Source organism: Rhea americana, unplaced genomic scaffold (assembly GCF_003343005.1).
Source record: "Rhea americana isolate MKP2758 unplaced genomic scaffold, rheAme1 scaffold_98, whole genome shotgun sequence".
Taxonomy (NCBI): Eukaryota; Metazoa; Chordata; class Aves; order Rheiformes; family Rheidae; genus Rhea; species Rhea americana.
The window spans coordinates 2,237,497-2,262,128 of NW_028187177.1; the positions used below are offsets into that span (position 1 = coordinate 2,237,497).

General features: G+C 46.0%; 1 protein-coding gene across 1 annotated transcript in view; it reads right to left on the reverse strand.

Annotated features, from left to right (window-relative positions):
- DOCK11 (dedicator of cytokinesis 11) overlaps window positions 1-15,446 on the reverse strand; it is a 66,867-nt gene extending 51,421 nt beyond the window's left edge. The window contains exons 1-11 of the mRNA XM_085325526.1: window positions 15,384-15,446; window positions 12,243-12,359; window positions 11,930-12,019; window positions 11,373-11,455; window positions 10,132-10,201; window positions 7,861-7,956; window positions 5,288-5,422; window positions 3,862-4,039; window positions 3,328-3,407; window positions 2,634-2,717; window positions 439-579 (exon numbers count right to left, since the gene is read on the reverse strand). Coding sequence (XP_085181652.1) covers window positions 439-579; window positions 2,634-2,717; window positions 3,328-3,407; window positions 3,862-4,039; window positions 5,288-5,422; window positions 7,861-7,956; window positions 10,132-10,201; window positions 11,373-11,455; window positions 11,930-12,019; window positions 12,243-12,359; window positions 15,384-15,446 — 1,137 coding nt within the window. The remainder of the gene's footprint in view (window positions 1-438; window positions 580-2,633; window positions 2,718-3,327; window positions 3,408-3,861; window positions 4,040-5,287; window positions 5,423-7,860; window positions 7,957-10,131; window positions 10,202-11,372; window positions 11,456-11,929; window positions 12,020-12,242; window positions 12,360-15,383) is intronic.
- Between the last annotated feature and the right edge of the window lie 9,186 nt (window positions 15,447-24,632).

Genomic DNA, 24,632 nt, shown 5'->3' on the forward strand with positions numbered 1-24,632 from the left:
TCAGAATAGGGAAACTCCATAACACTAAGGGAAACGAAATAAAACACAGCAGTGAGTAGTCTGGAGATGGAGCTTAATTATTTACCAACAGGATTTTAACAGGGGCGCAGAACTCACAGACATGCCCTCCCCACTCCCCACACCTCCAAACTGCTGGCTTCACAGCAATCCCAGTTCCTGGCAGACCTAGGCATGTCCTGACCCAGCATCCTGTTAAACAGAGACAGATCCCTCCTCAGATATATTTTTGGAACATGACAATACAAGGGCAGACAGATCCTGCAACAAACTGTGGGCCAGTAGATTCTGCCTGTTCAGGTCCCATCAGAGCTCACRGCAGAAAGGGACACATTTAGCCTTGCAGATTAATCTGCCATAGGTTTTTGTTGCTAAAGAGGAGGAAGACGACAAAGCTGGAAACGCCAGAGCTCTCCTTACATTGGTGGGTCCTCCTTCCGACCTGTCGCTGAGCTGAGCGAGGAGATTGAGGGACAAGTCCTGGCAGTATACCACGAAGCGCCTGCTGCACTTTTCCTCAAATGGCTTCACGTCTGGTTCGATTCCTGAGAAGTCTAGCCTCTAGACAGCAAACAAACAAATCTGGTCTCATTAAAAATGAAGATAAAACCCTGAATAATGTTAAGGGATAACATTACAGCTAATACTATTTTAACCAATTTTTTAAGCAGTACAAAAAGTACAAGACATTCACAAATGAGTGCTATGTTATACAAATGCGTTCAGGACATGAATTCATGAAGATGTATCGATTTTTAGCCATCTGGTTTTTAGAGCACAGAAAACTAAACCTCAGTATGATTTCAGTTCCTTCTTGCTTTGCTGTTACCCTGGGGATCTTCCCAAACACCGTTTAGAGCTTGGGGAAGAAAGAAGAACATAAGTCGTCGTTACACTCAGAAAAGTATCTTCCACTTTGAAGATCTGACTATTTTAAGAGATGATCCCTGTGCCTGAAATAGAGAGAAGGCACAAGCCGTTGGGATTGTGAACAACATCTCAAACTTCTCAAAGTGTAAGGTGTTTCTAATACAGCGATAACCTGCATGGTAAGAAACAGCAAAGACTGTCTGCAGAGTTGGCTGCGATTATAATCACTTCTTTCCTAACCAAGGACACCCATGGTTGGCCTGTGCCTCAACATAAACCTCAGACAGCAGACATATATGCAGCCAAAATACTACGAGTCAGATACACGTCCTCAGTCTTCACCATACCTACTTTCCTGGACACTAGGGAGACAGAGCTTCCAAACACCCCAAAATAGCAGCAAATAACTCAGGGAGGATCTGGCACAATCCTACTGTTTATTCCCCTTTGTATTCTGCAGAAACCAGCATGCCAAACCCAGGACACTGCTTTCTCACAATCAAGTAATTTCAGCAAAACAGGCTGCAATTGTTAATCCAATTCTGGGAAAGTCTTCCTGTTCTCTCCCAGTTTCCTTTGTGGGAGGAAACTACCTTGCAGGTATACGCTTCCTCTCTGTTTTCTTAGCACCAGGCATGCAAGCATGCACATAAACACCAGCATTGACTGGGGCAGTGATTTCAGAGGTCCACTGTCCCAGCAGCTCTAACTTTGAACCACACCATAACAGAGAGCTCTGTGTGCACAGAAAGGACATAGTCGGTTTAACCCTTCATTTGGCTAGAAAAAAAAAAGATACCTTAGACTCTCTGCATACTACACTGAAGGATATTTCCACTTTTACCATCTGACTAGAATACAGGAAACTTTTCAACATTTCTCTTCAAAAAACTAAGTCTCCTGAATGACACAAAGAAGATAATAATCCTGGGGCAAAGATCCTGAAGTGCCAAGAGAAAAACCAGCTATGTACAAGAAAGCTTTTCAAAAACTAATTACATTTCCCTGTTAAAACAGAATGTTCTTTTTCACAGGTGTGAACAAGCCAAAACACGCCAGAAAGAAAAACAGAAACAATGGAATAACTTGGAACAATTCTCTAAAAGTGTATTAACAATCGCAACTCATTCCACTGAAATCCCACACCTGGGCCTGGGCAGAGGTCAGCAAAGACGTCAAAGTTGAGAGGAAAACAAGCCAGATCACCCGTGAACCCATATTCCAGTGCAATGAAAACAGCATGTGGTATTTTTTTTTTCAGTTTGTMTTTCACTCTACATGTGGAAATTGAGGCTGTTCGTATAAACCCCTGTGGCCATGCCTAATGTCGCTGCTCCATACTCTGGTATACTGAGCTCGTGCAACTCAAAGACCCAGAGGATGGATTTGTGCGTCAGTATTATACAGAAACCAGCATAGCCTGTAGGAGGTCACCTTTGGAACTGTTGTGAGCGCTCCTTCTTTTTTTTTTTTTTTTAAAAAAAAAAAAAAAAAGAGAGAGAGAATTACTTACTGAGCATAGACAAGTTCAGTTCTCACTGACTACCAGCACTCATACACCAGGGAGATAAGCACAGATATCCTGCTTGCTGCGCTCTTCGGCAGAGACGTGGGCTGCGCTTCTATTCTCCAATCCACCAAAAGAGATATTGCATCTGCAGATGAACACTGCAGCCATGCAAGGGAATAGAGGAGGCAAGATGCCAAGGAGACTCTTACAGAGAGAGAAATGAGGAGGTGTTTACCTGGACTTCTGGGTCAAAAGAAAAGAGGTTTTGTCTTCCATCATTTCTGCTCAGTTTGTTCAGCTGATCTGTTTCTCTTCCATACTAGGACAAAGGAAAGCATTGATATTACTGCCTGGCCACAGAGACGCAAGTATTTGTATTTGGAAAGAATACATGCAAAATAAAATAARTGTTTTGCAGGTCCTCCTTCTGATACGCAAGATGATGCAAGGCTTCCCAGCTGCACCCACAAGCACTGCACAGTGTGACTAAGGTGACGTGGCTCTGCTAAATGAGAAAAAAGACAGAAGTAGGCAGCTACTCTCTGAATCATATACAAGCTGCCATATAACTCCCCCTTGGCCGTCTCACCCAGGACTGTCATCCCTGCTGAGCAGGAGTGATCAGTACTAACCACAATGTCCCTACACGTGCAGTAAGTCTGGTTCTGCTTTGTGAAGAAGCCCCACGCTTGGAGATGAGGAGTGTGGAGCTATCTGTGGGGGATTCCCAAACCTTAGAGTTATCCTAGCTCATCCTTGGGCAGAGGAAGTGCTAGAGACAGTAGCAGCATCTGGTGCCTGCCCAGCTCCCACAGAGCAGCAGTTTGGAACTGACCTTTATAATGTTACAGAATGTGGAAAATCCCTTTCATAGAAGTGAGAGAGAACCAGCTATGGAGCTGGGAAAGTGAGCTTGGCAAACATAATACCTTCATCAGCTCTGGATGCATGCTCCTCTCCAGGCTCTCCAGAATGTTCTCTGATTTTCCCTGGGTACTTGACTCGTCATCTGTAGGGACACAAAAAACAGATGTCCAAGACAACTGCAGGAGCGCCATCTTATTCCCCGGCTGCCAGAGAGCATCCTGCAATATTTGCTTACAATAGCACAGGAACAGCTTATGGAGACTTTTCTGTTCCTCAGAAGTAATATTTTTCCATACGTTATTAGCAAAGTGTACAATTACAACCTGCGAGGTCTTTCCAAAGCAGAATTTTATCTCAGGGCCAATTTTCCAGAAGTCTTGAAACTGTGCCACGGATTTCCCATCCAGAGGTCAATGTTTCCTTCCGCTTTTATTTTTCAGACTATCACCTACGTTATATTAAGACCTTTTACTTGATATCATGTATTAGCCACAATTCTTGCTATCAATCCAGAAATAAAAGGAAATGGTCCTACAGGCATATTCCTTGCATCCTGCTGAAGAAGGSTGACTGTAGTTATTTATTTATAAACTGACCTTGCACAGATTCCACAGTATCTTTCTTCTCTTGCACCAAACTCTCAGCATTGCTCTGAATGATCTTTCTGAGAGTTACCAGCCACTCTTCCATCTCTTGCTCAGTCTCAGCTGCAAGATAGTGGCTGTACTTATCTATCGTCTTGAGTTCAAATGCGTAACGGCGCATCTTAGGACACTGAACAAACAAACARAAAAGGCAAGCTTTGTATTAAACTTTCCTCAACTACTCAGCTCAGTACCTGTAACAAGGCTCATCTCAGCAATAACATCGTAAAYTGAAATATCAAGATAGGGAAAAATCATAACACCACAAGCATCCTCCTTGACACAGGATCTCTCCTGCAGCAATCGCGGAGAGCTTTATGACTGTGAATAAAGAATACATGGCTCCATGGTTGCTAACTACCCCTGCAGTGGAAGCAAGTCAGACTAAATCACATTTGCTGCACTGAGAGAAACAGGACGAAGCACCTTCTTATGTCATGAGACCTTTAATTTATCCAGGGAAGCCAGGAACTGGATTTGTCTAACAGCGTAAGTRATGTTGCACTGCAGGATGCTTACAGGCATCTGTCTGAAAGCCAGTGGTTCAATGCAAATTTTCTGAGATCTGCTGGCCTTTGAACAGGCCATTTTCCAATGAGAAGCCCAGGAAAATCTGATGCAACCTGGGAAGTACATCCTGTACATCACCAAGATATGTGCATTACTGCTTTYACTGTATGCAGAAAGATAAATATCTGTGAAAATGCACAGCTCTGACTCACCTATGCTGAAGCCAACAGCTTCAGCTGYGTAATTTAAGCTGTCCTGCACTAGTTCCACTACACTCTGTACTTGAAGCTTCAGCTTAGAGGCAGCAATGGCAGAAGGCACATCAGATCTTCATTGCTGCTCCTCACTACCAGTATAACAAAACAAGCCCAAGTTTAAGCCCCATACATATAGCGCTTCCTAAAACCTTGCAGGCCCTTTACAGATAAGAAGYCCAAAGGGCTCCACATTTGCACAGGGACCTATCAGGATCTAACTTAAGAAACAACAAGCCAGTGCATGCAGCAAACAGAAGGAAGGTGCACAAGACTAATTCATACCAATTACATACTGGCCCCAAATCTCAGGGTGTCCTAGAAGGCATCAGACCTACAGTAACCAGGTAGAGAAGGCAAATAGCAGGGAAAAAGCAGATGAGGTACCATTACTCTGACAGCAGTGTCTTCTGCTTGTCACCTGTCTGGCCAAAATGATGGCACTGTTATGCAACTCCTTGCCTGGCTTTTAATCAGATTCCCTGATAGAGCAAACCAGCTTTGAGTTCGTTTGTGAATCCATGCTTTAACTTCTCAGTGTTACARTTCTGAAGTAAGCATTTCCATCTCAGAGCTAGTAAGCCCACRTACAGCCATGCAGAAAGCACACCTACCTGAACAACGTCATTGCAAGCATCCAAGAAAATACAGCCTTTGGATTCTTTTGATATTTTCTCATCTTTGTAGGAATTAAGAATATAGGAGCCATCAGTGAGCTGTGWCAAGTAAAAATATCTCCTCTTGAATACCTGCAAAAGCACAAAGTTTCTTGCATGTAAGTATTCACACTCTTGYATATCCCTAGAGACAGTCTCATTTTCAGAATCTGCCTTCTTGCTGTTGAGAAAATACCCTAACAAGAAACCCTGGTGATCCTAGAGTATTGCAAATACACCACTTTGAATATTTTTTTTAATGAGAGATTGCTGCTTCATCTTTAATTTTAATGTCGTTGTTGCTATTATAAGTTCAGTCATCTAAAGCAAAGCCCCAGGGCTTCCAGCCCATTGCTCGGCTGGCTCCAGGTTCCTCCATCTTTACAAAAGTAGTGCTCCATAGCACCTGAATGCAAATCAAGTAACACTCTAATTCACACTTACATTTCTGTTTGAAAAAATACAAACCTATTCTCATGAACTTGCTTTGGTTCTGGTCTGTCCAAAAGACACTGGACCATAATTCAGGGGACCATTTTGGCAGCAATTAAGGTAGTACCATATGCTGTCCAGTCTGTAAGGAACAGCACGTATTTCATAGTTGCTGGAGATCACTACTAGGAGAATTTATGCAGGAAGCCAGAGCAAGAGGGATTGCAAGAATCAAAGCATTTCCACTGTACAGGTAGAGCTCTCTCTAGATTTTCAGGGTTGAGATCTCTTACAAGGTATGGGATTTCATGCTAAAACATTTCAAACTTCTGAATCTGTTCAAGGGAAACGCCAAGCCAAGAAGCAAACACAATTCCTATTATCATTCCCTCTCTTAGAAGCACTGCCATCAGAAATAATTGTCACAAGACTCTGATCATTTGGTATGAATAATGTAAACCCAAGAATAGAAGGAATATCCCCTCTGATCAGGCTACAGATGCTGGTTGTGAGCATGGCAAYGGCAGAGGGACAGCTAGAGAACCAGGGAAGTCCATTTCGGCAGAGAGAAAGAAGAGAAAAAATCCTTATGCCACAGTGCAGTGCAGCATACAATTAATTCAAAACAGAATGCAAGACACTGCTGGGCCAAACCAGGGAAGTTCTTTGCAAAAGAAAGGTTATTCCGAAATAAAGGTAGGCAGCTGTAGCCTAATTACATTTCACTTGCAGGATGACTCACCACAAAATACATTCTGCATATGCTTAGCAGCAGTGTGAGTTACCACACTGCTCACACAGTGGCTCAGTACCTCACAACAATGAAAGAGTCAGCACCCAAAGGATGGACCAGCCTGCTTCTGCCATGGGACAGCAGCCTCTCAAAGAGCCCATAAGGCTGAAGACTTCAAAATCCTCAGATTTTTCACAYCTGCCTTAGGAGGTGTTTTGCAAGCCAGCTCAGAAAATGACCACTGATTTTGTGTGRTTTGATTTCTGAGTTTCACTAGAGACTCTACAGACCTTATTAACAGAAGCAAAGTCAGTGTAGCTCAGACAGCATCTCTGGACACTGGGTCAGAGATGCTGGGCATTGAGGACATCAGTAAGTACTATAAGGGCCTCGGTCAAGCATGCACGTAATTAACTGCTTTTAACATATACAGTAGCTCCTCCAGAAGTGACGGGGCAGGAATGGCTAGCTCTTTGACCTTGCTACTCAGAAGAGCAGAGAATTAGAAATCTCTATTCTGTCTATGCCTTCAAGCTCATCAGGAATCATTTTAACGCTCAAATTAAAACTGGGCACGTGAATTGTCCTGTTTCACTTCTCGTGCATACATAACTTGTTGAATTGAGCCTCAGAACWGAGCTTTTCGAGATTTAGTAATATACTAACAAAATAAAGAGCTTCRCAGCAGCCATCCTTCAGATGCACAGTTGAGCATGACTACCTAATATTCTCTTCATGCAATAACAAGGCAGCTGCATGGTAAAAGAACAGATAGACTTATTGCCACAGCAAAAATCYGTGGTGGAGCTATAAAAAACTTCCACTGCAAAATCTGAGCAATGTCATGCCAGATTACGTACAATGGAGAACAGCAGACATTGCAGCTGCTGCTTTTCAGGTCAGTAATTCTCTGTCTTCTCAGTGACGTCATCCCTGCTTTTAAAGCAAAGACTTGTAATTTAAGTTTAAAGCTGGTCTCCATGCATATTTCCTACCAGTGAGGAAACTAGTAATTCAGAAAGCCTATTTTGTAGGACAGCTGTTTCAGTTATTTAAATCATTTTTGTCTTCTGGGTCTCAGCTGCTCATTCAGAAAACAATCTGAAATTTATCAGACCATGTTTTACTTTTTTAACTTGCTGATCATGATTTGAAGTACATTAGCCTTATATTCTGGGGACGGAAGGGTCTAAGACTATTTCCAGACTGGGTTTTCCAGTGCACTTTGGGATATTCTGCAACAGGGATGGACATCCATCCAAACCAGAATCCAACAGCTGCACTCCTACTAGCTTTAGGAACGTACTCTGCACTTAAGGGGAACTGTGCTCCATTCCTAAGTAATATAACACGGGACCAGTCTCACCTTCATCGTAACAGTGATCGTGCTATTTACATTTGCTTTATGCAGCCAGCCTTGCTTTATCACACCGCCCTTCTGGGAGCACAGTGACGAGGAATCCTAGAAGAGAGCAGAAGACCAAAACAAGAGGTCACCTTAACTGCCTCCCGGACCTTCCAAGCAAAGTTCCCCTTGGACACAAGGGGCGTGTCTACACCAGAAAGTGATTGATAGAGCTGCATTGGAATTTTGTAATTTGGAAACACATGTTGGTTCTTATGCAGTGTTTCAAAAATCAGGGGAAGGGGAAGTAGGAAATTTTCAAAATGGTTTGTTTGACCAGTTGCAAAACACAGAACTCCAGATCTATTTCATCATTTGTTGTTGTATAAATCAACTTTCTATTTTAAATTTACCTCTCCCTCCTCAAAAATAGTTGAAATTCAACTGAAATGTGAAAAAATTGAAATGTGAAAAATTTTTCACATTTATCAAAAGTTTCAAGTGACCCAATCAATCTGTTCTCGGCATACGAGCTGGGATTTCAATAACTGGTCCTGAGTCCTGGTGCCAAAAAGAGAGAATGGCCCTCCATCCATATATAACTGCAGCCTCCACTAGAGATGGAGGCAGACAAGATCTTGGAGTGATGAAATAACTTGCCCTGGGCTTGCTTCTAGGGAGTCAATAGCAGAGATGGCCTCTCTGCTGATGAGCTATCAAGGGACTGGTTTATACTGTCCCCTGGATCCCAAATAGCAGGTTTTTACTGTTCTCTTTTCAAACTTCCAATGACAAAGTAAATTTTCTAATGCTTTATTGCCCTGGCTAAAACACTCCATTTTTTCTCTGTTATAATGGTTCAGCCTTTTTCATCAAAAAGTTTCTTTTACTCAAATTTCCATTACTTAATTCCAACGTAAATAACTTCCTGACAGAAGTTATAAAAGAATATGTTAGATAGGGTCAGGCCAAAACATGTCAAAATATCTGCCAGAGCACTTGGAATGCCCTCCCATGAGGAACAACAGAAGTTTCACTTGTGGGAGTATTTGGGAAACTGATCAGAAGGAAAAATGTTTCCAATAAATTTTGATAGCACATTTTTGTCCTTCCACATTTTCAGAAGCAAGCTGATAGCATACTGCACAGCTCTCTCTAGCCCAAAAGAGATACAGCTGAAGAGATAACAGCCCAGGTTAATGATGTGATGCAAACCAACAAAACAGCCAAGAAATTTAAGGCCAAACTTGATAACACATTTCCATTTGTAATAAAGCCATCTGGGTCTGAAGAGTGTTGGGACATAAACAGCAATCGTTAGAAATGCACATGAAAGAGCCCTGTCAAAYCCTCAGTTCTGAGGAGAAAGAAACTTCCCCTTTTCCTCAGTAAGTTCCTCAGCAGCAGCATTTTGGCACTGTGCTTATTTAAACATCTGGGCTAAACTCTTTATAACCTAAACTAAAAGTTATTAATGTCAAGTTTGTGAATTAAGCTTCTTGGGGTACCTGAGACAGAAAAATATTACTTCTCTTTTGCAGATGGGGAAAATATGACATACACAGGGAAAACATGGCATCTTTACTGCCCAAGACRACCGCAAGGTTTGAAATATCCTGGATTTTCAGAACTGTCAGCTCACCCAAACAGAAAAGTTCTGGGGCTGAAAATCTCCCCTACAACTGGGTTAGCACGAACATGCTGACCTCCAGAGGAAGTGAATGCCTCCAAATACTTGCACAGAGCATTATTTTCACAGTGTGTCAGGCCCAAACACAGGTATACCCAGTATATGCATAGTATGTCATAAGTGACTGATTAAGAACTGTGTATTATGAGGCAGAGCACAAACCATTTTAAGACAACCCTGATATTGCTGCATTACTGTATAGCTGAAAATCAACTCGTCCGCATTTAATTTTAGACACAAAGAATCTTATTTAGTAAAATTTTTTGCTTCCTTCTTTTCTCTTCTGCTGCTGCACCATATCAAGTAAAAATGTCATGAAAAACATTAAAGTTAATCTTCCATTTAATTGAAGAGACTCTTGGCTCCAAGAGATTATTTTGTGACACTTCCAAACAAAGCACTGTCCCAATTTTGGCCCCAAAAATCTCCAGGACAAAGCATCTCAACAGAAAGCCATTCCCGAGAACTGTATTCTGACATTGCATTGTGAAATCTGCTCTGTAACAGATCTTATAGTTCAACAAGCTAAAAAAAAAAGAGAGAGAGAGCGAGAAAAGAAAAGAGAGAGAGCGAGAAAAGAAAAGAAAAGAAAATCCACTTACCTCCTCCTTTTCAAAGTCTTCATCAACTTCAAATACATGGCTTGGAATCTTGTCTGGCCTAAAGGATTTGCTGAAATCATAATACATTTTAATCTTTAAAGACTGGGAAATAAGGGTCTTCTGAACCCATTATCTGATGCTGGATCCAGAACGAGCAGCCAAACTGCAGACTATTAGTACACCAGAACTGTCCTCCTGCAGAGGATTTCACCAGACCTACAGCCCTGTACAGCTGGGGAGAGCTAACTTCTGAGTGCACTTCATGGCAGTTAAGCACAAATAGCATACAATTGCCTTTTCCCATGTTATTGTCCGATTCTGCAGAGTTTTTGCTGACTTGCATTTGTGCAATACAGGGAAGCAGCATGCCAGTCTATCTTCCATCCTGCAAAAACCCCAAATCGTATCAGACTGCAAGATTATYCACAAATTTGAATATAATCAGATCAGCAATGACACCCCATCGCTGCTTCACTTCCCTGCAAGATCCTCAGAACAGACCCGCTTCAGCCAATTAACGAGAAGGGCCAATTCACAACCTGCCAGCACGTGAGCAGTCTGACCAGCACTCCAAACAGGCACAGAGCACAGACAGCGCGAGCAGCACAGCTGCCACCGCTGAGAGAACAACAGTCCATCAGAAATCAGAGMGGTAGACACTCGTCTGAAACACCCGATTAGCTTTGGGGCTGGAATGACTGGCTAGGACTGGCATTTCACAGCACGTAACTCTTCAACGCTGCCAACATTAGTAGTAATACTCTGCCACTGGACTGAAGTTGTTTTACAACTTCCCTGTGACGTAGGGTGTAAATAGGATCTGCTCCACACAGGAATGCGGCATCCAGCACGCAGATACCGCCAGCCTGAGGGGGCAGCAGGGCTCCCGATTCAGGGTGAGCAGATGCTGCCAGCACTACTTATCCTGCCAAACAGCCCAGCTTTACACCTTTCCTACCTCAAATGGAGGGGGGCTGTTTGCATGCCTGCTAATAGGATGTGAAGTAATGACCCACGCTTGCAACACTGTTGGCTGCTCCCTGACAYGGCTGTGAGCAACAGCGATACGGTAGCACGGATCTCCAGCTCTCAGACCTTCGGAGTGTGACGTACCTCAGGAGGAGATGCCAGTTGCAGGACAGGCATCAGGAAAAAGGAAACATCAGGGYAGGTTGTTTCTCTTAAGCCAGATCAAATCATAGCCCTATTACRGCATATTAGTATGGGACAGCAACACTTACCATGGCAACATTCGAAAGTCTCCTGAGTATTCTTCATACTTGTAGTTCACCACGTGCCAGTCTGAGCTGTAGGTTTTTATGCACTGGAAAGAAAACAATATATTGATTTTTATTTATGTAACTCCAAGACTTTAAAAAATGAGTAGTTATTTGGGAGTGGACTGTCTTTCAGAAAGGCTCARTTTCCTGCCCTCAGAAGCATGGTGCCTCTAATTCAACATGAGCATCACTTGTGACATAATTCCACTGTATTTGTGGGAATGATCTTAGAAAGCAACATTGTACACAACAGATTGGTGATTTAGGCTGCAGCTGAGTCCATACCCCCGTCCTGCTCCACTCCCAGCACCTTGCAGCCCAGTGAGGTAGTGCAAGGTCACAGGTCTCATGCGCTTGCAAAACCCAACTGGAAAGAACCGCTGCAGAAGAGGCACCAGTGACAACGAGCTAGTGCTATAAGGGAAAACAGGTAATGTGCAACCTATGAGCTGCAGCAAAGCTTCTTACCTACAGGAGAAAGTACCGAAAGCAGGTGCTGCTGAGACTTTTGCTCTTACCTCTTTGACAAAGAGACTCTGAGCTTTTCTTAGGGCATCTTCTGGCACTGTAGACTGGACAGTTCTTCTCTGCCGACCAATGACTGAGATCTGCAGGCAAAAGGAGAAAATGCTTTCAGTACAGACTAGGTCTTTAGTACTTGATACTCRCTTTTAATAAATATCTTGGAGCCAAATCACTAGTGGGTCATTTCAGTTGTGTGTATTAATAACAGTCAAAACCAACATGTGGCTACCAGTACAAATTTTCCAGAGCAAACAGGACTGGAGATGAGTGAGCCTCAAACATGAGTAGTAGTCAGTACAAACTCACAGACACATCTTCTATTGGAAATATCAGCAAGTCCCGGAGAGGATCACTGTAGATCTGAACTTTACGTTGAAGGATCACGTTCTCGTAGTCCAGCGGTTCAATTACTTTGGTTTTTTCCTGTAGGAAAAATAGAAGTTGTTAAATTTACATAGATAAATAAATAAATAATAATAAATACAATCAGTTAATTAATTTATATAATCAGTTAATTTAGCCTGATGATTTCAGGACACAATACCAATGGACTGCTCAKTAATTTGGCAATGCAATACTCACGTGGTATGAGGAGTCACCGACATTCGCATTTTAGAGAGAGGAAAACAAGGTTAAGTGACCTGTGCCTGGTCATAAATGACAGGAAGACACAAAGCACTGTGCTGCTCTTGTCCAAGTAGTCTGCAGTTCTTAACAGGGCACGTAATCCTCCTGGACATGCCACAGCTTTAACAGCTGCACCTTCAGCTTCTTTAAATAAGAATAGCTCGTCGGTACAACTCAAAAGAAACACAGCCTGTATCAAACTCCTACACTGACTCCTCTCAGTTTGAAGCTGGTTTTGTTATACGAGCTGATGAGGTTYGCACCATGTCTGGAAACATGCCATGTGGGGAGATGAAAGCAACCAGCTGTTACGACCTCCAGCACCGGGATCTCGCTGTACGGAAGATCAGCGTCCTCTAGAAACACAGGAAAACCCTCTTGACAAATCACACCTCATCCACAGCCCAAGGCTCGAAAATCCAGGCCTGGTTTTCCTCTAACTTTCACTTTTGRGAAGCAAGAGGAACTCGTCTAAAATCCTTTGAGCCATGAGAGTAAACTATTAGCAGAATGAGCCCTCTATATACCAGGAATAAACACACTTAGCGACAACAACTGTTTCACATTCTCCCACTCCAGTTTCCTAGCACCAACTGGCATCACTTGCATGCTCAGTGTCAGCAGGGGCAACTAAGTACTAAACGTTGCTCTCATACACTGACACTAACAAATTACTATTTGCAACACAAGGCAATTGGCTGTTCTCTCCRAGTTTCTGTTGTTGCTAAAAGCACTGCATCTGAGCCAAACATCTCTTTTTTTTCCTTTCATCTGACATCTCCCACAGAAAACACAGGTCAAAAAAGCTCATTTCCGTTGCAAAAGGGAATGAGTCCATAAAGATATTGTTCTGAAGACAGTGCAGAGCCATTATGCTCTCTATTGCATTACTTTTGTCCGTATTACTAGTTCAGAAAACAAAGCTTAKAAAAATCCTAGAAAAAACACAAAGGCAACTTCTGAAGTAGGAAAAATACCCCAGCTGCCTCGTTCTAGGCTTCAGATTTCAAAAGCAAGAGTTTGGCACTTAACACGAGACTTGTGAGAATTAAAATTTACTCCAAAAGCAAATATTTGATTCTGTATGTAGATGAATGGTCCTAATAAAGGAAAAGCAAGTTCTGACCCATCAACTTTGCCCTATTTTGAAGCTTTACCAGAAATGTATTGATGCCCGGCCACCCTATGGAGAGCRTTCATTAAACTTTGTCAGTAACCACGTGATGCCAGGCTGGCATGAGGCTCTCGGAGATAACTCCCTTGCAGCACCAAATGTTTGGGCTCTTCACCCTTGGAAGAGGAAAGCCAGATGATTTCGCATCAGTGGCAAACTTCATCCCACGGCTGATTTTTTTTCCCCAAGACGAACTGTTCATGTTCACTCCCCAAATTAAAAACAAGACGAGCACAAGGTCTCTTGCCAAAGACGGCAAAACCTGTAGCTGAGTGAGAAAACGAGCGAGGGCTGGAAGCTCAGCACAGTTTCATGCCCAGGCCCTAGTGATGGCTGTACTCTTGCGGGCATCATGTCCACATCTGAACAGCCCACGGCCCTCAGCCGAGCCCTAGGCTGATGGAGCCAAACCACCAGGGAAGTGGCAGTACCAGCGAGCCTCCAAGGAGCCCAACGTTGCTGGTGACACTGCTCTTCCAGAAACAATCACAATCAAAGGGTTCCTGTCCTGTGCCTTTTGTTTCTGAGTCTCTGGGACACAGTGAGTAACGTTTTCAAGCTCTTCGAGTCATGGTTTTGTTTTAACGACAGCTGGGCATCTCCTGCATTCAAGTGGAGCTGGCGCTGGGACTTAGGGGTGGCAGCTGTCGGAACAGCGGGTAACGCGACTCCAGGTGAGAGCCATTCGGGGGTGGTTGTGTCCCCTGCACACTCCCCCCTGACCGGCGAGCGCTCCCAGGCAGTCGGAGGGGGCAGCGGGGTGCAAATGCTGTGCTGTAGCCCAGGAGCCACGGGCTCCCTTTGCAGAAAGCCCCAGCCCGCACTGCTAGCCCTTGCGGCGAGAGCACTGTTGGCTGCTTGAGAAAGCTGGGCAAGGCCTGCGGATAACCCCAGCTGCATTTGAATGATGAGAGGGGGCTTCCTTCGGAGAGGATCCTTGCGGAAATGTCAGACCTGTTTTATCTGCGTCCAGCACTGAGCCTCGCCCAAGGTTTGCATTCTTGGAATTTTTTTTGAGAATTAGTCTCCAGAACTTAAAAGATTTGAGTGTGAATTAAGTCCCTGTAATTGTTATAGTTCAAAGGCATTACCAGCAGTTACTAACAGGTAGTCATGCTAACCCAAAGAAGTTTAAATCATTATTAACTGTATTAACTTCACTCCCTTCAGGAGACCTATCTAGATAAATTCATCACTRTGTGAATGATTTTTACATGTCATTWTTGATTTCCTTAAAATAAACACACCCATAATCAGGCCAGGTGTGTTAGGATGAGAGCCTCAGAGGTGCTATGTTAAAGGAAGACACAACGGTCTGAAGAGGCCAGGAAGACACATCCAACCTGACAGCATCTAATCCTCCCTTTGGGCACGTGAACAGGTTTACCATCCTCTTCGGCCAGCCTTCAGTAACAGGAGCCCGAGGTCCTGCAGTCTCTACTTGAGCAAACTCCTGCTGAGGCTGCTTTGTTTTGCATGCATGAGGACCAGAACTCCTTCCTCCTCCTCTGCCAGTAGCGCTTTCTGAGCTCCCCAGGACACGGCTTTGCTTCTCTCGCTCTCTCCGGCTCCATGTCACTGCCCATCACCATGGTGCTCACTCCCCTGTACAGCGTCTCTCGGTCTCGGCCCTGGCTGGACCATACCCAGCTCTGCGCCTTCTCCYGGGTCTCCTCTGGACATGTACCTCTGAACTGCGTCCGGGCCATGCGGGTTTCCTCCAAAGTTGCAACAGAAGAAATAAAAATGCCACTTTCTGTGGAAGAGGACCACTGCATCCCTGGTGTTTCCAGACACAGAATGCAGGTGTGAATTTACAGTTAAACAGAAATAGCACATCTTCTTTTCATCTTTTTTTCTGAAACACTGCAGAAAATGATCTTTGCATGATGATACTGATATTTTCTGATTAAAAAAAAAAAAAGAATGTTTAAAAACCCGAAGAATTCTAGGAAAAAAATGTTCTTTCCTTTTTTGCCATGCTTTGGTACAYGGTAAAAAGAGAATAAAAATCCAAGGTCTTTAGGAGGCCTGGATGGTCCATCCTGCTGGAGCACTGAACGCCTGGCCATTTCTGCCGTGCTGCCTCTGGCTTCTCCAGCCCAAAGGACCAGCCTCAGATGGAAGCTGTTCTTCCATCCCAGGCACAGCACCAGCGAGCTTTTAAAACGTTCAAAAGCAAAATGGAGATGACAGCATTTCCCAACAGCATGGCAGAAATGCAAGGCAGGTACCTTTTATTCTGTGTTTCCCAGGACGGCATCAGTCTCTCTGCTGCAGGACAGCACAAAGCCTATGTGCAGCTAAAGCCAATTTTAATAATGGAGGTGACGCCCGGGTCCTGTGCCCTGGGCAGAACGATTTCCACCCAGCCTTTCRCGGAGCAGCCGCTCTCTGCTGTGCTTCTGGCTGTCCATGAAGCAGCTCTTACTCTTGGCAAGGGAAAGAAAAAAAAAAAAATCTATCTCCTGCCCTAGACGTTTTTTTTTTAACTCAAAATACCTTTTTTTGTGCTGCAGGAAGCCAGCATGGATTAGCTCCGATATTTGAAACAGTTCCCTCTTAATCACCCTCTGGAAAACTCTGCCTCATCCCTAACACGAGCCTGAAAGAAACTTTGCAGGCCTGAAAGAAACCTTGTGCCAGCAAAAACACCGCAGCCATCGCAGGGACGAGCCCACCAGATTAACGCCGTGAAAGACAAAGGTCGCTCTGCAGAGTCCTGCTCCCCGCAGGCCGCGCGTGCGTCGGCAGCAGGGGTGCAGGGCGCCAGGGGCTCTCCGCGGACCTGGCACGTTTATTTTCCTCGCTGCTAACGGCCGCAGCAATTGCGGCAAAACTCAGCCGCGTAAGCTGGTTAAATCGGCGCCGTAAGCCTGAGCGCGCGGTCGCACCGAYTCCCCTTTCCACCCGGCTCGGGCAGCCGCGGTAACGGTGAATAAAATCCCCTCTAAGAGCCTTTCAGGTTGCTAACGCGTTAGAAAGTGGCTTTGGGTACTCAGCCCTCAGGCCTTGAGATTTATCAATATTTTTAGTCCTGTTTTATATTGAAACGTCATCCTGAAACAGGGACTGTGCTTCAAAAGTTGTTCTTTTATTTATTTTTTTTGGGGGGGGGGTGGTAACACATTTCCTTTCTAGTTTTAACACCTCTGAAGATGAGACAAAGTCCCAGCAGTCATCCCTGAAGGGTCTGGTGACGACTACTGGGTAACGTCTTCACAGACCCCAGGTCTTCTCAGCTAAGGAAGGCGGCGCAGCGCTGCGCGCGCCCGGCTGCGCTCGCCCTCGGYGCCCAGCGGGACGCGGCCGGGCCGGCGAGCAGAGCAACGGCTCCGAAGCGGAGCCGAAGGATGTAGGTCAAAGCGTTTGCAAGCAAAGCAGCTGCTAACGAAGGGACGCGGCCCGTCCTCTGCCTGCCGTAGAGGAAACGGCGGCTCCTGCGGGCGCCTTGACCCTTGCGCTGCTGAGGGATGCGTTACAAATATCTCGTGTCCCAGCGAGGCTGGGGATAAAGCTTTAAGCTCTGCAATCAGATTCTGAAGTCTTAGTTTTTCTGATGAGCTTGGTTAAGGTGCCCCCGCCTCCCAGCGCATCTGATTCAGCCGCTCGCTGCCCGGGGCTGTCACGACAGYAGATGGCACCCACCAAAGTCATTACGAAAGTAGAGGAAAAACTATTAGTCTAAAGCAATTAGAGTCTTAGAAACCACAAATTCCTCCATGGGGGAGGCCAATATCCAAGAACAAAGAAATGCTGCCAGTCCAACAACAACATCAACGTGTTTCTGCAGGCAAGAACCACACCGTCGTGCCAAAGGAAGCCCTGTTCTCCGAGAAGCACGCGGCAGCACGCACCCAGGCCGGGCAGACGGGCGCACCACGCTGCTCCCTGGGTTTCTCAGACCCCTGGAGCAGCAGCGGCGGTGCGCATGGGTCACGGGAGGTGCCTGCTCCCGCCGCCCCGGAGGGCTGCAGCACCCCCGGCAGCAGCTTCCCATCTGCGGCGTATTGCACCGTGATAAAAAAAATAATCAAGACCTGTGGAAAAGACCTCGTAGGGAAATAAATAAATAAATAAATGTAAAGATTTTTCTAAAAAACAAACAAAAAAACCCACACAAAAACCAGGCAAATAACAGGAAAGCAGCGCTTGCTCCTGGACGAGCCAATAACTTCAGAGCCCACTCACTTGTATTACAGAAAAACCTGGTTCAAGCCCCCGACACAACCCCATCCCCAGAAACACACTGCTCTCTCTGCCCTTTTCAGCACTCCCAGTGCCCAGGGCTCTTGAGGAAAGCCTTGACCAAATGAGGRCATTTCTTGACCAAAACATTATTTCCAATTAAAAAAAATCCCCATCAACTCCAGCTAGGAGCTGTCTTCTCAGGAAGACAGAAAAACTTTGGGAAGGGAAAGGAAAGGCCATACCTTGTCACCACACTTTTGAATCRCTTGATCACTCGATCAAATTGCTTCTGGTGGCCAGGTGCAACCAGAATACATTTTARAACCACATGGGAGCTGCATTTTTGTATTGCAACATCACCTTTCTTCCTCTGCTCCCCGCTTCACGCAGGGGCTCGTGCCAGGCTCCCCACAGCCCCGGCGGTGACGACGGTCCAGCCAGGCGGGCAGGGACGAGCACAAACCTCTGCAGCGAGCCAGCCGGGGGAAAGGCAAGGGGACCCAGCGGGCGGAGAGACGTGGCTCTCGGAAAGAGCTTCTGCCCTGAGACCGCCGCTCCCACGAACGCGGGAGCACCAGGAAAAGGGACCGYGGTGCTGGGATCCCTGTCGGAGCTGGGTCACAAGGCTCCGCACGGACAACAGCGCGGGCAAAACAACRGCCTTTCTATTACACTATTGACTTTCTACCAAGAAGCAACTTGGCTGGCATTTTAACAGGAAATTCAATACATGACTGCAACAGAAACATGCCCACAAACACCAACGCTCTGCCTTTGGCCGAGCGCGAGAAAGGAAAGGGCCTCGTCCTCCGCGGCCTTGCTCGCCCAGCAGCCCTCCTCCGACCCAAACGCGAGCCCCCGCCGGCTGGACGCCACGGGGGAAAGCTCCGTACAGTCCTCGGCCGCCAAGGACTGGGGAAACAGCATGGGAATTATGTATTAACCAAGAGGGGGAAATCTTAAGAAGTTGGATTAAATTGTCACCTTTCAATATCCACTTACAAAGTCTATAAAATTCCTTAAATTTGCTTTCAGAAAAACAGTCCACGGTAACGGTTGAGATATTTGTGTGGGGCAGGCCAGGAAAGGGCATTTCCATTTAAAACTTTCATGGCCCGAAAACAGTAACTACCTGTCTTCCAATTCCCTGCATGTCTATGCTACACAAATACGCAGCTGGGTTTATTATAGTAAGTATAGGTATAATTTGTTTAAAGATCTTGTTCTCCCAGAAACAGAAGAGGTATACTCAAAGTGATGTGACTGTAGGAAAATGGGGAGAGAGTGCTTCGTTTGAGGATTTTTTAAAACCGCAGTCAAATGAAAACTATCAGGAAGCTTTTCTCTTTCCAGCCCTTTCAGGTTGACTCTTCTTTAAAACAAAAAAGACAGACTAACGTTGTCTATCTACAACAAGATCCAACGAAGAAAGCAGCCCAACTGCAAAGCCAACTAGTTTAGCTTTGCTTTAACTAATTCACTTGGCCCTTTGGGGTAATGCGAACGCAGCACCGGCTGCCAGTTCACGTTTCCTGTTGCACAGCGGAAATCAACCCCCAAAAAACCCACAGCCCGAGTATAACRACGACACGATGCCCGACTTTCATTTCTCACTGCAAGAGCTACAGCGCTAACRGCCAACACGCGCAGTATTTTTCAGCCTGCCTGGTACGAGCTCAGCCTCCCTGCAAGGCTTCCCCTGCGCCTTCCCCCGAAGATCCGGTGGGTGAGGCAACCCGCTGGACATCACGCTTTCTCGCATCCTCAGAAAGGAAGCTCAACGTGGTACATGAAATCCGCAGTCAAAAACAACTAGRGAGATGCAGGTAATCCGAACATTACAAGTGATGGTTCTTTAGAGCATCTCAAAAAAAGGAAATAGCACAGACCACACGTTTATAAAGATATATTGCCTCAGACTGTACAGCTGTTCCAAAACTTTAGAAAGCATTTTACAGCATATCTATTTAGTACTTCATCTATTGCAACCCTACAATAGAGGAAGTAGGAATCGTGCTTGTGTGCAAAGCCTAGCCAAGCCAAACAAAACAAAATGTAAAGGACCAAGTAGAAGAAGCACACAGAAAACAGGAGGCAAARTCAAGCTGAGGAACTGATTAAAACCTAGTGAGAGAAAAAAAAAGGAAGAGTATAACTACCCTTTGGAAAAACTAGTCATAGTCAGATCACTCCTGAGACTGGCAACACCGCAGGGCAGAGGAGGACTGCTTCCCCCTGCAATATGTAATCGGAAATACCTCAGAGCCTGAGGAAATCTCCACAGTTCTGTATTTCTCTCATAAAACCTGTTAATAAATGGGAAAATTTATATGGAATCTGGGAACTGAGAAAATTCACTTGACAGCATGTATGGGTACATGGAACTGAGGAATTTTTATCCATAAAAAAGTTTTTCCAAAGCCAAGGATTCAAAGATCATGAATCAGAGCTCTCTGAAATYGTTTGGTCCATTAACATTCTTTTTTTTTTCCTTTTAAATAGCACGTTTGGGACTGTTTTTCCTGCCCCAGTTGCTGTGCTGCTGCACATTGTCAGGCTTTAACTCAGGCTTGCATGACAGCTAGAGAACTTCGTCTAAAAAAGCTGAGATTCTCATACAGTTCATCGCTCCAGGAACCTGGATGTAAGRAAGAACAGTGCAACCTAGGGAACCCTGAATTTGCCTATGCAGCGTCTGGAAGCGATCACCATGATTCGGGAACTCAAACATGGGACTCATCCCTGGCCCGGGGTGCTCACCATGCTGAGACGCTGCTCCTGTTGGGGTCCAACGGGCTGCACCAGGCCTGCCTCTCGCAGGTTTAGACGCCTGGGGAAACACTGCCCTGCCGTGAGGCCAGACACCACACATTATCTCTGARGAGGGAATGGTGGGGATGGGATGCTGCAGGGAGCGAACATTTGAGTGCAATGATGTAGCTCTCATGGGCTCTTTGCCAGCTGATGGGGACTTTGTGCCCATGAACCTGCTGCTAACCCAGCAAGCAGCAGCAGAGTGCAATGGGCTGGACGTAACAGCAGAGCCTGGGGTGAGATGGTAAAAACATAAGGATAAAAAATAGTCAATACAGCTGAGTATAAGCAGGCCAAAACTATTTTTACATTGGCCAGAGAGAAGGAAGTCTGAAAACTCAGAGTGAATGCCCAGAATCCTAGATGTGCTAGAGGCACAGAAAAGCTGTATCCCAGACAGGCTCCACAGGAAGAGTCTGTAGGACTTGGATGCAATCCTGACTCAAAAAGCCTTGGAAGGCTTCATGTGAAGGACAACATGTGGGCTGCAGGCCTGAGGAAGAGCCATGTGGAAGTGATGCCCTCAGAAAGGTTGATGTGAGTCTGSAGACAGAAAGGCAGATCTGGAGTAAAGCAAATGATCTGAGCATCACTAGCGCTGAGACAAGAGCAGCTCTTGGTAAATACTCTGACCCAGAGAGCTGGGCATGGGGGACCAAAGGCAAAGCAGGCGGGCACACGTCCAGGGTTGAGAACAGCAGGGGGAAGAGGAGGGAGGAAAGGGGACTGTGGAAAGCCTGTGCACACATGCTTTGAGGAAGAGCATAGCAAAGGATGCTGGAGACAGCCGAAGGGCAAGGGTAAGTGAGGGGAGGCCAGACTCATGAACTCAGCAGAGCCCAGYGTGGGCAGCACCAGCTGAGCACGAGGCAGCAGTGGCTGATAGACGTAAGGTTTGTGCCAGGTTGCAATYAGAGGGCACAAACTGCAGCCGTGTTTGCAAGGAGCATGTTCAAGGAGTGCAGAGAAGAAAGGAAGGGAAATGGTAGCTGAATATGCAAGTGTGGCCAAGTATGTACAGTTCTCCTTACAGATGGGAGAGGCTAGGAGAGATGTCTGTGGAAAGAAAGATGGTATAGAGAATAGAAACAGAGAGCAAGGGGCTGAAGACTACACAGAAAATATCTGAACCTAGGACACGGGAGAGACAGGGACTGTCAGATGGGAACACCAACATGCAGAGCATTTTGTTAACTGGCTGAGGGAGGAAAACCATCTAAGGAAGAATACAGGAAGCAAGGAGAAGTGTCAGGAGCTGGTCTAAGATAGTGCAGAGGCAGGCGGGATTGGGAATTCACATTTCATTCAGCTGGAGATAAAGCCTGCTCAACAGAGGTGATGTTATGGGAAACAGGGCTTGTGTAAACACTGGGGCTGTGCAGCTGGGAGAGACAGGGAAAGGCATGCTGCAAGGAGCTGGCAGAGTGGATATGCACTGCAGACAGGTGAGAGGAGCACCAGTGGGCAATCAGGAAGGGCCTGAGATGAGGGGGGGAGGCTGAGCTGAGGAAAAGGAGCCCACCAGGTAGAGAAAGGTGGGAAGAAAGATTCAGAGCAATGCTCTGCATAGCCCTCCTTCAGGCAGGGGCAAGCATCCTCCAAAACAGCGTAATATAATGCTTCCAACACCTAGGRATGTGGCATCCCTAGAGTCCCAGCCCTGCTCCGGCAGGCACTGCTGCTGCTTGCAGCAAGCAGCCCATCCTGCACCCCACTCACAGCTCCCCCCAAATCTCCAAGGCTAGAGTGAAGCTAGCAATACCACCTTACACAGATACTCACAGCACATAGATGCTTCATGGCCAGAGGCAGAAAGAGGCAAGCCAGACACAGGCTTGCAGTGGCCAGRCTGACATACGCAAGCAGATCCCTGCCTGGCTGGGCAGGCAGCCTGGAGCACTGGGGAGCCAGGAAAGGGCAYACCTGCCCACCAAGGTCTCTCCTCTCCAACAGCAAACAGATCCTCCCTCTGGCAGGACAAACTCCCTGAGCAGATGCTAGCTGATGCCTTCAGCAGGGTCCCCCAGCACCTCTTAATTCCCCTGAAAAGCTCATCCTAAACTTGGGAAACAAATGCTTCTCCAGCTATAGTCCAGCCTACTCTCTCTTCTCCAATCCTCAGCAAGCTGCAGGACTTCTCTTTTATACCCAGAACCGAGTTCACATGGCAAGGGAGCCCAGCTGCACCTTAACAAGGCCTTTGACCCTTCTCTAACCACTCCAGCTCCCAGCAGAGGACACAGCTGCAAGTGCATAATTTCCAGGGATCTCATTAGACAGCGGTTTGAGTGACAGCCCCTCCATTCCCACCTCCGTACAGGGATTATATGCCAGTCTACGCCATTCCCCAGCTCTGRGACACAGTGAAGACAGTGCAAGGCTTCTGTGCCCCTCTTTCCCCTGCTGCAGGGATATGGGGGTGGCTGGGTTTGACAAGAACTGTTATAGAAAAAAAAAACAAACAAAAAAAAAACCAAACATGTGGCAGGGAGGGGGAGGTCAGGTACACAGCCCTGGCATCTTGCAAGAAATCACTTGCAGTGAAAATGACTCATGCTTTCCATCCAAAAGCACAGAGCTAGAGCCTGGTCCCTTCTCCCTCGTGTCCCTCTGCTCTACTCAGGTCCTGTGCAAAAGCAGTCTCAGCCACCCACGCCTCTTGTCTTGACATCTTTGGGTGGCAGTAGGCCCAAAGGAGGCCCCACAGTTTGTGAGCGACAGGGTCGAGACCCCATCTGAAATCAGAAAGGACAGACTGGGMTCTGTGACTCTGGAGTCTGAGGGGAAATCTTTTCTACTGAATTATGGCAAAAAAMCCCCACAGCACTCTTGGATCAGGATTTAGCTGCTGAAGCATTCCTCCTCCAGTCTCTGGCCAACTTCGCTGCCTGCACAGAGGCAAACACAGCCTGGGAACTGGGACACTGCATATTGACAGCGATTGCATCCACTCGAGATCATGCTGTTACATCTGCAGGCAGAATCTGAGTTGGTCTTTGTAGCAAATCACAGCCTGAACAGGCTATGATGCAGGCCACAAATTACTATCTGGTGAATCCAGCTCAGAACTGCACATCAAAAGAGTATTTTCTAAACTGTATGTTCCTTTTTCAATGTAATACTCAATTCTCTAACGGTAAACCAAGTGTCTTCAGTTATCAACTTTGTTTCTGAGAATGAGTACCGCATTAGTTTATTATTCCAGTTTGGAGAAAGGTTGGAGAAGCAGTCAGAAAGTTGATGCTTTCCACAAATCAGCCTGGCAAATGAGCCTTGCAGACAGGCAAATACTTACCCCATCAGTACTGTTTAGGCCTGGCAAACAAAACAAAAAGTCATGCCCTAATCTTCAAATTGGCTTAGAAATTATAGGAAGACAGGATAATCAGCGTATAGTTCTTCATTTTCCTTCACAGCGTTAAGGAGATCACATTTTTAAACTCAGTTCTGCAGCCCTGAGGGCCAGGAACACTATTCTTTCCAGAAAGCTGAGATTTCTGCATAATCATTTGAGCTGAAGAAAGCAGGCATCAGAAACAAACTGCACGGCAATGAAGCGGTAACAGTTCGCAGCCAAACTGCTGGCAGCACAGGGTGCGAGGCCATGCTGCTGCTCCAGCCCACGTGCCCTTCACCGTCACACTTCACCTGGGAAAATGATGCCCCCAAACGAGTGCAGAGTCAGTCGGAGACGCATGGCCCAGCTCTGGCTCAAACACCCATCCAGGATGATCCAGCACCACTCTTGCACAAGGCTGTTAATCAGGGTCACCATTTGAAGTTGCTTTTGTTACCCTTTTCCCCCTGTGTGCRGAGAGGGATCTCGCACCCTGACTTTCCTGGGGATCACCAAGTGCTCCTGTGCAGCAGACATTGGTAACAGCTTAGTA